Below are 12,945 nucleotides of genomic sequence, written 5' to 3'. Positions count from 1 at the left end.
ATAGCACAACAGTAGTTATTTCCCTAGGGAAAATCCATAAATTTAGGTAGAAGTTCCTTTGACTATGCCAGATACGCTGTGGACTGATAGGTATGAGAAATACGTTTAAAGATTACTTTTGTCTTATCCCTACCCCCATATGGCAGAGAGCTTATTTGATTCTAACCTTCTTCTTCTTCTTTTTTTTTTAAAGGCTGGTGGGGTAGCAGGTGTCGCTGTTGACTTGATATTATTTCCTCTGGATACCATTAAAACCAGGCTTCAGAGTCCACAAGGATTTAACAAGGCTGGTGGTTTTCATGGAATCTATGCAGGCGTTCCTTCTGCTGCTATTGGATCCTTTCCTAATGGTAAAAATTACATTGATATTCTCACTGCTAGAAAACCAAGATAATGAGATTTACTTTCAGGATGCTATGTGATGTTACCCTCTGTGGAATTGCTCATGTGTTGTGCTTATCTCTTGAATTTGTTTTCAATTCATTAACCCACTGCTTTGAATCAGCTAGTGCTAGAGATCCCATTCCGCTGTATTTGTAATAGAATATAAGCAATCTTTCTAAAATGGTTTTTCTTGTTAAAATTCCCAGTTAGAATCTTGAAAATGTTACTCTAATATTGCTTGTCATACCTCAGAGCCGTGGTTGTCACCCTTGCCCGCCCATGGAATCTCTTGGGAAGCTTTAAAAAATACTGATGCCCATGTCACCTCCGTAAGTTTAATTGGTCTGGGCTTTGCCTGGGTATCAGGGGGTTTAGTTGCTTCCTAGGTGATTCCACTGTGAGGGTGAGTTTAATAACTACTGCCTTGGAGATTCTTTGGGAGCACATGAACCTGAGAGGCCTTAAACCTTTTCTGTCTTAACTAAATTGCTCTTAGATGATACAGCCAACTCCCACTACCCTCCTCCTGTATACTCTCCTTTGAGTGTCTTGTTTTGTTGTAGGTTTGGAGTCACATTATGTGATTTATGGTCCTCTTACTTTGTAATCAGTATAATCTTTTTTTTTTTTTAAGATTTTTAAAATTTATTTGATAGAGATCACAAGTAGGCAGAGAGGCAGGCAGAGAGAGAGGGGGAAGCAGGCTCCCTGCTGAGCAGAGAGCCTGATGTGGGGCTCGATCCCAGGACCCTGGGATCATGACCGGAGCCAGAGGCAGAAGCTTAACCCACTGAGCCACCCAGGCACCCAGTATAATTTTTTTTTTTAATCTACTTTTCAATGTACTTTTTTCAGATACTTATTTTGTTTACTGACACTTTCAGTGGCACTCACTAGCAAAGCAAGTGAACAAAACAGTCACACACACACTCAATTATAGACTAACCTCTGCTCTAGGAGATTCTTTTTTTTTTTTTTTTTTTAAAGATTTTATTTATTTATTTGACAGAGAGAGATCACAAGTAGGCAGAGAGGCAGGCAGAGAGAGAGGAGGAAGCAGGCTCCCTGCTGAGCAGAAAGCCCGACGTGGGGCTCGAACCCAGGACCTGGGATCATGACCTGAGCCGAAGGCAGCGGCTTAACCCACTGAGCCACCCAGGCGCCCCCGCTCTAGGAGATTCTTAAACTTGAGTTTTTCTCAGGATAGTTCATGAGGAATTCTTTCATGTTCACCTGACATTTAGGTGTTCATCTGTGTTCACCTGGAGCATAATATTCACATAAAGATAGGTAGTGCAGAGAGAAAATAGTGTTTTGGTCCTTTGGTCTCTCTCTTTCTTCTTCTCCTTCTCCCAGCAGCCCTTAGAACAGCAAACTGTCTTTGAGGTTATCCTTCAATTTTCATTTGTCTTACTACAGTAAGGAGTTGACTATAGGGAAGCTCTTCTGGAGCACCTGCTCCCTGTCACCTGTAGTTCTCTATGTGGGAGAGATGTAACTATTCCTAATTTGACCACAGTGCCATCACCTGAGAGGTTAAAAAAGTACCGATGCCTATGTCCCACTTTCAAAGATGTGATTTCCCTGGCCTGAGGTGTGGCCTGAGCATTGGAATTAAAAAATATAAAACAAAAAACAAAAAAAACCCAAAACACCTCTTATGGTATTTCCTTTATCATTCTAAAAATTCTCTTTCTCTTACAAATTGCAGAGAGGAATTCATGTTGGTAGACGGTAGCATTAGCAATAGTCTGTGGAGTACACGGGGCTGTCAGGCTCACAGTACTGTAATAGATTCTTGCCCGCAGGACTTCACGTACATGTGGTTTTCAACTCTTGCATGTGGAGAAAATGTTTTTCTTGCCCTACTTACTCTGTTGTTGTGCCATCCGTAGAACATCAGTGGATGGGTGGTGCTGGGTAGTCCGTCAAAGTGCCTGTGGCTCAGAAATGGCCTTTTTATTTTTCTGTAAATTTTTGGTGAATGTTAAGTTTACTCTGTGGCCCCCCCCCCCCTTTTTTTCTTTTACTGTTCGTTAAGGCTCTAGTCTGCCTACAATATGCCAGTGTAACATTCAGTGGCTGTAGACTTTTCTTAGACCATATGGTGGTCCCCCCTTATCCGTGGTTTTGCTTGTGGTGGTTCAGTTACCCGTGGTGAGTCGTTTTCCAGAAGCAGATGATCCTCCTTCTGATGCATCATCAGGAGGTCAGTAGTAGCCTAATGCCACGTCACATGCCTACCTCGTTCATCTTACTGTATCTCACCATGCAGGCACTTTATCATCTCCCACCATCACAAGAAAAAGGGTGACTACAGCATAGGTATATTTGAGAGAGAATGACCACATTCACCTAACTTTTATTACAGTGCATTGTTCTGTTTCATTAATCTCTTACTGTGGCTAATTGATAACTTAAACTGTAGCACGGATATGTATGTATAGGGAAAATGCAGGATATACAGGGTCTGGTACTGTGCATCATTTCAGTCGTGAATTGGGGCTCTTGAGCAAATACCCTGGGGATAGGGGGGGCTGCAGTATTCTGCACGGGTGAAGAGTTGGGAGAGAAGGGACTGAGGGTTGAAAGAGGAAACAGCAGACGCTATTCAGAATCTTTACTTTTATTTGAAGGGAGTGTAGAAAAACTGTAGGTTTTTGTTTTTAAAGAGCTAGAAGAGGGGTATCTAGGTGGCTCAGTCAGTTAAATGTCTGCCTTCAGCTCAGATCATGATCCCAGGGTCCTGGGATCGAGCTCCGCATCGGGCTCTCTGCTCAATGGGGAGCCTGCTTCTCTCCCTCTGCCTGCAGCTCCACCTTCTTGTGCTCACTTGTTCCTGCTGTCTTTCTCTCTCTCTGTCAAATAAATAAATAAACTCTTAAAAAAAAATAAAGAGCTAGAAGAGACTGTAGATATCAGCCCAATTCCTTTTCTTTATTGTAACTTGTCCAGAGCCTCACTTGGAACCTTGTGACATCATTTCCAATTAGTGGTGTTTTCTTGGTTGTCACCTTGGAGAATTTTGGGATTTACATTTCCTTTTTTTTTTTTTTTAAAGTAGGCTCCACACCTAGCGTGGAGCCCGAAGTAAGGCTTGAACTCTTGACCTTGAGATCATGACCTGAGCTGAGATCAAGAGTTGGATGTACCCAGGTGCCTCTGGGATTTACATTTCTAAAAGATTTTGTCTATCACAAATTTGCAGTATAGTCTAAATAGGTTGAGGTGATTAACCAGGAAAACCAAGAAACTGGTAGCACTATCTTCCTTCCCTGGGGATGGGGTGGGAGGGTGAAATGTGTAGCAGGTGGAACTTACTGCCGAATTCGGTTATTTCGTGTACATTTGGTGAGTGTGCAGAAGTAAGGAAAGCCTATTGAGAACCACTGTGGGATAGGGATCTGTGTTAATTATGTAAAACTGTTTGCATTGGTCATTACTCCTTCAGTTACAAGAGTCCTCATTTGGCCCGGTGTTTTTATTTGTTAGCAGCCTGAGGAGAGTTTAAAAGCTCGTTGACTTTAACTGTTGAAAACTAATTTCACTATGAAGCTCTTTTTCTGAGTGTTTTAGACTTTAATGTGATTTTGTCCAAATGTCCTTCAAAAGATGAATTTGTCATTCATTTATCTTTCATGCCTTATCTTTTATGGAAATGATAAACATCTTTTGATTAACAGTACATGGCAGGCTTTAAAAGCCCTCTTGTGCTGTTAAGATTAGTTCATGGTGATGGGGTAGCTTTTTTGAGATTTTGATTTCTAGTTGTAATTAAATAGTTGATTATTTCCTTGATGTAAAGGTGACATGATATGGTAAAAAGTGGCCATAGCTATTTTGAGTGAATAGCAATAAAACATTATCAAATAGATGTTTTAGTTAAAGTATATGTTTTCAGTCTTAACCTGTCTATAAATCAGCATAGTGGCTTGTTTTATTGTATGTAAAGATAATTAGGATCACAGAAATTTGTTATCTTATTCTAGAGTAATTACTAAAAAATGTCAAGTGACTTATTAATACAAAATGGTGAATGTAAGCTTAGCTGTTAGGCTCCCTCAGGGCTGGGATCATGTCTTCGGCATTTTTAGTAGGTCCAGGTTTGGACATATAACATGGACACTGTAAATTCTACAAGAGTGGGGCAGGGGGGAAGAGTATGTGTTTCAACTATTATCTTTTCTCTTACCTCATAATTTTATAATTCAAGTTGTAATTGTTTTTGAGAAACATTTCTAAACAGTTTGAATATATATTTAAACTTTGTGAAAGACTGGTTTGTTTTAAATTTCAGCTGCTGCTTTTTTTATCACCTATGAATATGTGAAATGGTTTTTGCACACTGATTCGTCTTCATATTTAATGCCTGTGAAGCATATGTTGGCTGCCTCTGCTGGAGAAGTGGTAAGTAACAAGTCATGCATATAAAATACTTAAGGAGTGCAAATCATGCCTATATCTCTGGTACAGATGATACTTTATTTCATTTTTAAAAGATAGTTCTTTTAAGTTATGAAAGTCATAAACCCCAATAAATGTAAGTGGATTAAACATGATCGTTAAATGATAGCGTCTAGATAGGATGAAAGAAAAATCCAGCAATGTGCTATTTTCAAGAGACATACTTAAAACATTATTTTACAGAAAGAATAAAATTAAGGAGATGGAAATAGATATCCATGCACGTTCTGGTGGCTTTGTATTGTGTCAGCATAACTGAGCTGGAACTCCATTTCCTAGGACTCCCTTTCCAGGATGGTTCCCGGTTGTGCAGGCTACAAGAGAAACCAGCACAACATTTGTAAGGTGGAAGCGAAGCAGTAGCTGGCTTGATGCTTACAGGGTTGGTGTTGGAGTCAGGCACTGGTGCAGTTGATACACCTGGTCTACAGCCTCTCCAGTTCCTACTGGATCATGTCTTTCAGCTTTTCTGAATTCTTGGTTAGATATGTGGGCTCTGCAGTAAAGAATGCTAGATTATACTATGGGTAACCACATCATTGAGGTTGATGAGAAACAGATGGACCAATTTGTCCTTGCACTTCCCCATTTCATATCATTTCATCCTTGCCCATTGCCTGCCCTCTGATTTCTGTCCTAACCCTAGAGGCAGAATCAACTGTTCTACCAAACTTGCTTAATTAGCTCCCACAATTACCGTTCACATCTATAGTAACTCTTTATTCTTATCACTTATAGTGGTTCCACTTGTCTGATAAACCCAAACTGATAGAGAAATATGAACCAAAAAGAGCTTATATGGTTATGTCAGTATCAGACAAAGAAAAACACTGAAAGCCAAAAAACAAAGAGACTGTTGTACAGTGATACAAGGAACAGTGCTTTGGGGACATGTAATAAACGTGAACCTGGACTAAATAATAGCGTCTCAAATTTTAAAGGAGAGATTGCCGGAAGTACAAGGAGAAATGAATAGAAATGTAATTTTTTAAAAATTTAATTTTTCTTCCCTCATGGTAAGTGTACCCTTTAATCCCCATCGCCTATCCCTCCACCCACCAAAACTATAATCTTTGTTGGAGATATTAACTTATATCTTAACACATATCCTAAGACCAAGCAGGCAGAAACATTTATTGAGACCATAGAGGATGTGAACAAGAAAATGACAAGATTGGGGTAATGAATATATATGGAGCTCTGCTCCTAACAGCTAAAGATTATTCATTTTTTTCTAGTATACCTGGCTCATTAATAAAAACATATGAACCAGTAGTACAACAAAGTGAATTTCAACTTAGTGTTGTGTAGAGACGATGTTGCACAGATCATTTGGTGTCTGATTATGATGGAGGAAAATTGGAAAGCAGTGATGAGACAGTCCATCTCTCAGTTCTCTTCTGTTGCTCTCCATGTCTGTCCTTATGGTGGTACCACATAGTCTTGATTATTGCAGCTTTGTGGTAAGTTTTGAAAACAGTAAGTGCGAGTCTTCCAACTTTGTTGTTCTCTGTCAAGATTGTTTTGCCTCTTCTGGGTCTCTTGAATTTTCTTGTGAATTTTAGAATCAGTTCATCAACTTATGTAAGGCAACTCAGATTTTGATATGGATTGCATTGAATCTGCAAATCAATTAGGGGACTCCTGCTATCTTAAAAATACTGAATTTTCTGATCTATAAATATATGATTTTCCATTTATTTAGTATTATTGAATTTTTTCACCAGTGTTTTGTAGTTTCAGAGTATAAGTTTTACACTTGTCTTGCTAATTATTTCTCATTTATTCTTTTTGATGCTGTTCTAAATTAAAATTTTTTAAAATTTCATTTTCAGTTAGCTCATTGCTACTTATAGGAATAAATTCATTTTCTTATATTGATCTTGTATCCTGCAACTTTGCAGGACTCATTAATCAGTTCTAAAGCTGTTTGGTGGATTCTTTAGGATTTTCTATACATGAGATCATATCCTCTGCAAATAGAAGTAGTTATACTTCTTTCTTTTCATTCTCTATGCCTTCTATTTCATTTTTCTTGCCCGATTGACGTGGCTAAAAGCTCTAGTACAATGTAGAATAGGAGTGGTGATAGTGTGCATCCTTACCTTTTTTCTGATCTCAGGGAGAAGGCATTTAGTGTTCCACTATTAAGTATAATGTTAGCTGTGAGGTTTACATAGATGTCCTTTATCAAATTGAGGAAGTTGCCTTCTTTTTGTAGCTTGTTGGGTGAATTTTTTTTTTTTTTTTAACACTGTGAAGGTTGAGTTTTGTTCATGTTTGTGTCCATCTATTGAGATAATTATGAGACTAGTTTTTTATTTTGCTGATATGGTGTATTATATTAATTGATTTTCAATATTAAACTACTCATATGTTACTGGGATAAATCTCACTTGATCATGGTATATAACACTTTTTACTTAGTGCTAGGTTTTGTTTACTAGTATTTTATTGAGGACTTCTAATTTATTTGTAAGAGATGTAAGTCTATAGTTAATTTTTTTGTCTTGCTGGTTTTGGTATCAAGGTTAAATTGATTTCATAGCAGGAGTTGGGAAGTGTTAAGGTATTTTAAAGGAAAGTTATTTTAAAGAAATGTAATTTGATTAATTATATCATTGTAGTCGATGAAAGCATATCAGATTATTTCTGGGAAATCCAGGAGAAAAGGAATTATGGTGGAAATATTAAAAAAGCAGTGTTACTTTCTATGATAATATGAATTGGTGAGGTTATGATTGACAAAGATAAAAGATGATATCTGTTCTTCTGTGGTATTTTTGTATCTTAAAAATTTATTTTTTGTATATGGAATATATAAAACCCTCTACTTTTCCATTATTGTAAAATAAATTTCTTTTTTTAAGAATTTTAATTCTAGTATAGTTAACATATAGTGTCATATTAGTTTCAGGTGTATAATACAGTGATTTGACAATTCTATACATTACTTGATATTCATTGTGATAAGTGTACTCTTAATTCCCATCACCTATTTTACCCATCCCCTCATCCATCTCCCCTCTGGTAACCATCCATTTGCTCTCTACAGTTAAGAGTCTGTTTCTTGGTTTATCTCTCTCTTTTCTTACTTTGTTTCTTAAATTCCACATAGGCAGGAAATCTTATACTCTTTAGATCCATCCAGGTTGTTGGAAATGGCAAGATTCCACTGTACAATGAATTCTTAATCTAAGAAATCTGTTGTAGGGTTCCTTGAAGAGTGTTGAAATTAGCCTAAGAGACATTAAATTCACTAAAGTGGTTTTTTTATAAAACTTCCTTTGACATTGTTTTAAAAAGGATTTTTCAGGGACGCCTGGGTGGCTCAGTTGGTTGGACGACTGCCTTCGGCTCAGGTCATGATCCCGGAGTCCCGGGATCGAGTCCTGCATCGGGCTCCCAGCTCCATGGGGAGTCTGCTTCTCCCTCTGACCTTCTCCTCGCTCATGCTCTCTCTCACTGTCTCTCTCAAATAAATAAATAAAATCTTTAAAAAAAAAAAAAAGGATTTTTCAGAACCCATGTTAACTCTGGATTTTTTTTTTTTTTATTGCCTTCATGATTTACTGAAGTTAAAAAAGTGATGGGACTAACAGTGTATTAATTTTTGAGTAGCAATTGGTAATTCCTTCATGAGCTGTGGACCCCTCTTGGAGTCTAATGAAACCTGTGGCTGTCTTTCCAGGAAATTGAACGCGTGGGCATTTTGCATAGAATTTCTGGACATTTTTATTCCCTCTACTCTTACCCAAAGTAAGAACTTCTGTGCTTGAATTGCACTGGAAAATTAGCTTAAACTGCAATTTAAAATCAGTTTATACTTAATTTAAAAACAATCCTTTAACCTATTAGCTTAGGTTTAGATTTTTTTGTGTGTGATTATGTTTTGGCTTTAGAACCTCATTATGTGCAGTACTTTTTGAGTGTGTATATATATATATATATATATATGAATAACAAGTTTGTGAGAGTTTGAATGTCTCCGGTTGTGAAAGTCTTCCCTTGTGACATCTCTTCCCTCTCATTATTTTAGAATTGCCTATTGCTTTAAGTTTAAATATTCTCATAAATTCAATATTTGGTTTATATTTTATAGTATATTACTCAGAACAGGCAGCAAAAAGAGCTTGGCCTCTTACTTCATTTCACATCGGGCCATCTTGCCTGAAAGCTGGTTTACCTTGTTGAAGGACAGGCTTTCTTCACTTTGAAAACTTTGTCTCTTAGACTTAAGAATATAAAAAGTGATATGTAATTAGGGTAAATAATGATTGTTAGATTAATTATGTAATGATACATATTTTCATATCTAGAATATACTGTATATTCTAATACTATCTGTAACTGACATTTAAAAAATACTGAAGCCTTTATTATGTGTGTGAACTCTTGGGCGCAGGAGGTGGTGTAGGTGGATGTGAGCTAGGAAACAAGTGTCTGTAACACCAGAGATAAATAGTTCTGGGACAGTCATATTTTTATTATGTCTCTTAGGATCTCTATGGTCTCTTAGGTGGCGAGGCCTAATATCAGAGGCCTTTTTATATTTCCTGTGATGCTTGGAGAATTTTAAAAAGAGAAGTGATCAGTAGTGGATATATAGAATGACTTTATAGGTGAAACATATCTTGATGTTGAGATTTGTTTGAATTTAAATTTAGTTACAGGGTCATGTGTTGAAAAGATTTTTAGAGTTTTTGTGGAAATGTTGATTCTGATGCTCCAGTTATCGTACTGTACTTTTTTTTTTTTTTTTTTTTTTTTTAAGATTTTCTTTATTTGAGAACAAGTGAGAGTATAGCTCGGGGCAGGCAGAGGGAGAGGGAGAAGCAGACTCCCTACTGAGCAGGGAGCCTGAAGCAGGGCTTGATCCCCCGACCCTGGGAGCATGGCCTCAGCTGAAGGCAGATGCTTAACCGACTGAACCATCCAGGCGATCCTATCTTTGCACTTTCTTAAAAAAACTTCCAAACCATTCAGTATCTAATAAATGCTTGAGAAATGTGGGGCGCCTGAGTGGCTCAGTGGGTTAAAGCCTCTGCCTTCAGCTTGGGTCATGATCTCGGGGTCCTGGGATTGAGCCCGGCGTCGGGGTCCTGGGATTGAGCCCCACGTCTGGCTCTCTGCTCAGCGGGGAGCCTGCTTCCCTCTCTCTCTCTCTGCCTATCTCTCTGCCTACTTGTGATCTCTGTCTGTCAAATAAATAAATAAAATCTTTAAAAAAAATAAATAAATGCTTGAGAAATGTATATACTGCCTTCTGATTTTAGTGACTTGTTTCAGTTTCATGGAGCATAAATTTTTGGTTTCAGATTCATACAGGTGTTGTTGCTAAAAATCAGAGAAAGAAATGGATGAATTGTTTTAAATTTTTTTTTTATTTGTTCGAAAGAGAGAGCATGAAAGGGGAGAAGTCAGAGGGAGAAGCAGACTCCCTGCTGAGCAGGGAGCCTGATGCAGGACTCGATGCCTGGATTCCAGGATCATGACCTGAGCTGAAGGCAGTTGCTTAACCAGCTGAACCACCCAGGTGCCCCAGAAATGGGTGAGTTTAGGAGAAACAAATTTTCATGGGTAGAATAAAAAGGAGTGGAAAACAGAAACATTCATTGCTGTCAGTGGTTGGAAAGGTCTAGAGATGTAGAGAAAATAGGTAATTCAGTTGGGTGGTTGTTCTGTAACATTTACTTTGATAGAAGATTGTTGCACTGCAAATAGATTCCTTAGAAACAACACATTTTGTTGGTATCTACTGTGTCCACACAGTAGATGTTGTTTTAGCAACTCTTTTTTTTTTTTTTTTTTTAAAGATTTTATTTATTTATTTGACAGAGATCACAAGTAGGCAGAGAGGCAGGCAAAGAGAGACGGGGAAGCAGGCTCCCTGCAGAGAGCCCGATGTGGGGCTCGATCCCAGGACCCTGGGATCATGACCTGAGCCGAAGGCAGAGGCTTTAACCCACTGAGCCACCCAGGTGCCCCTGTTTTAGCAACTCTTAAGTGTATGAGAGAAACAAAAGCACACTGCCCTAGTAACTGTTCTCTATAGCAGCACCTTGATTAAAACTTAATGATGAATCAATAAAACTATAATTACAACCCTCTACCTTATGTTTGTAATTTGGAATACAGTGAAATCGATCACATAAGATTTGATACATAACAACAGTAAGAGAGGCGTTCTGTGCCATTTTTATGAGGAAGTTTGCTGCACCAAATCTCTAAATCCCTACCTCAATTATTTCACAGCTCAGCTTTCATCAGGCACAGGAGACGCCCTGCAAGAAGTAGAATCTGTAATTAGATCAGGAGGGTTGGGGGCAGGTTTACTCTAATGCAGCGGATGTTATAACATGACAGCAATAGTGATTTTTTTTTAAAGTCTTTAAGATTTGATTTTTCCCAGGTCTTATCCTGCCTTTTGCCTAAGTTCATGTTGTTTGCAGAAATAAAAGAATATTGAAATTTCTTTGCAGCCTAATGCAGCCAGTCTGAATTTAATGTGTGCCTGGGTGACCTGTGTGGATGTCCTGATACACACAAATGCTGGTTGATTATCCTTTCTGGCCACATTCTCATTTGCAACTGAGAAAGCTAGTAAATAAATTGTATCATGTTTTGTAGATGCTTTGCCAACAGCCTCTACCAGTAACTCTCCAAGTGTAGCCCAGAGAGCACCTAGGTTAGACTTCCTGGCCTGGGCAGTAAGTTACAAATAATGATTTTTGGAGACGGCACTAGGAACCCTGCATTTTAAACAAGATTCCTAGGTGGTTTTGGCGCTCAGTGATATTTAAGCACCACTGATTTAGCGTTATCAAACATTTAAGTATATATATGTCCCACTACTACATATTTTGACTGAGTTGGTTCAGCAGGCCCACGCTCAGGAATCTGTTAGCTCCTGGGCGTAGTGGCACGAGGAACTCCAGCCACATGCTGCTCAGGAGTGCAGTTCCTTGTGTCTTCCTCTGAGTTAGATCTGTGCAGAGCTCCTGAAAGGCCTAGTTTAGAAACTGGCTAGTTCTGAGGGTGGCAGCACACTTGGACATATTGATTTGGATTTTGAGAATAAAGTGAGGGTTACACCCAGGCCTGACATTTTCTTGGGGGCCCATGCCATCCAAGACCCTTGAAAGCGAAGGCAATTGATGTTGTTTAGCTTATCTACTATCTGACAAGGTCATTGGACCTCCTGTGTGCTATAGTCCATTCAGGGCTCATTGGTTATCAGTGTATGGATTAAGCACGTCATTAGCACCTCTTCCCCTCCCCCTCCTCAGCCCCCCAACTTCCCCATTGAATTGGCTACTTGGAAGTTCATTCCTTGATGGAGTCAGGAATGCTTGTCAGCAACAAAGCATAGTGCATATGTTAGTTACCATTGTGTTTCTCCAGGTGGGGATTTAAGCCATTTTTGATTGTGTTGTTAGTATGTTTTAAAATGTATTTATAGGGGCACCTCCTCTGGCTCAGTTGGTGAAGCGTGCAACTCTTGATCTCAGGGTTGTGAGTTCAGGCCCATACTGGCTGTAGAGATTTCTTAAAAAAAAAAAAAAAAAAAAAAAAAAAATTAAGGGGTGCCTGGGTGTCTCAGTCAGTTAAGCCTCCGATTCTTGGTTTCGGCTCAGGGCATGATCTCAGGGTCATTGGATGTAGTCCTACGTCAGGCTTCTTGCTCAGTGGGGAGTCTGCTTAAGATTCTCTTCCTCTGCCCCTTCCCCTTCTTGCACACACTGTCTACAGATAAATAAATCTTTAAAATGTGTGCAGTTGCATGTCCCATCCACGGAGATAGGGTGGGTAGAAGAGAGGACAGCTGCCCCGGAAGTGAAGGATGCTTCTTCACTGAGGAGGAAGCCTGCAGTGATGCTGCAGTTGGAGTTGCTTATGTATGTAAAGGTGAAGGAGGCAGAAATGTACAGGTATCGCTAGGAGACTTGCTTTACAATTAGAAGCGGAGACCACACTGTCAACTAGTTAACCAAGTGCAAAACACGCACTTCTGATGTATTTAAGCACACGCATCATGGGGTTATGCCAAGGCAGCCTTTGGCCCTGCTCTGTTTATTTTTTATTGTCTCTAGGAAC

At 38.9% G+C, this 12,945-nt stretch overlaps 1 protein-coding gene across 3 annotated transcripts in view; it reads left to right on the top strand.

Moving 5' to 3' along the window:
* SLC25A26 (solute carrier family 25 member 26) overlaps nucleotides 1-12,945 on the top strand; it is a 133,011-nt gene that overhangs the window by 14,372 nt on the left and 105,694 nt on the right. For 2 of the 3 annotated variants that reach the window (XM_047747214.1, XM_047747208.1), the window contains exons 2-3: nucleotides 194-350; nucleotides 4,682-4,791. The exons of the other annotated variant lie outside the window; for it this stretch is intronic. In XM_047747214.1, coding sequence (XP_047603170.1) covers nucleotides 194-350; nucleotides 4,682-4,791 — 267 coding nt within the window. The remainder of the gene's footprint in view (nucleotides 1-193; nucleotides 351-4,681; nucleotides 4,792-12,945) is intronic. 3 annotated transcript variants of the gene reach the window in all.

This window comes from Lutra lutra, chromosome 1 (assembly GCF_902655055.1).
Source record: "Lutra lutra chromosome 1, mLutLut1.2, whole genome shotgun sequence".
Classification (NCBI taxonomy): domain Eukaryota; kingdom Metazoa; phylum Chordata; class Mammalia; order Carnivora; family Mustelidae; genus Lutra; species Lutra lutra.
This window is presented reverse-complemented; position numbering and strand designations above follow the sequence as displayed.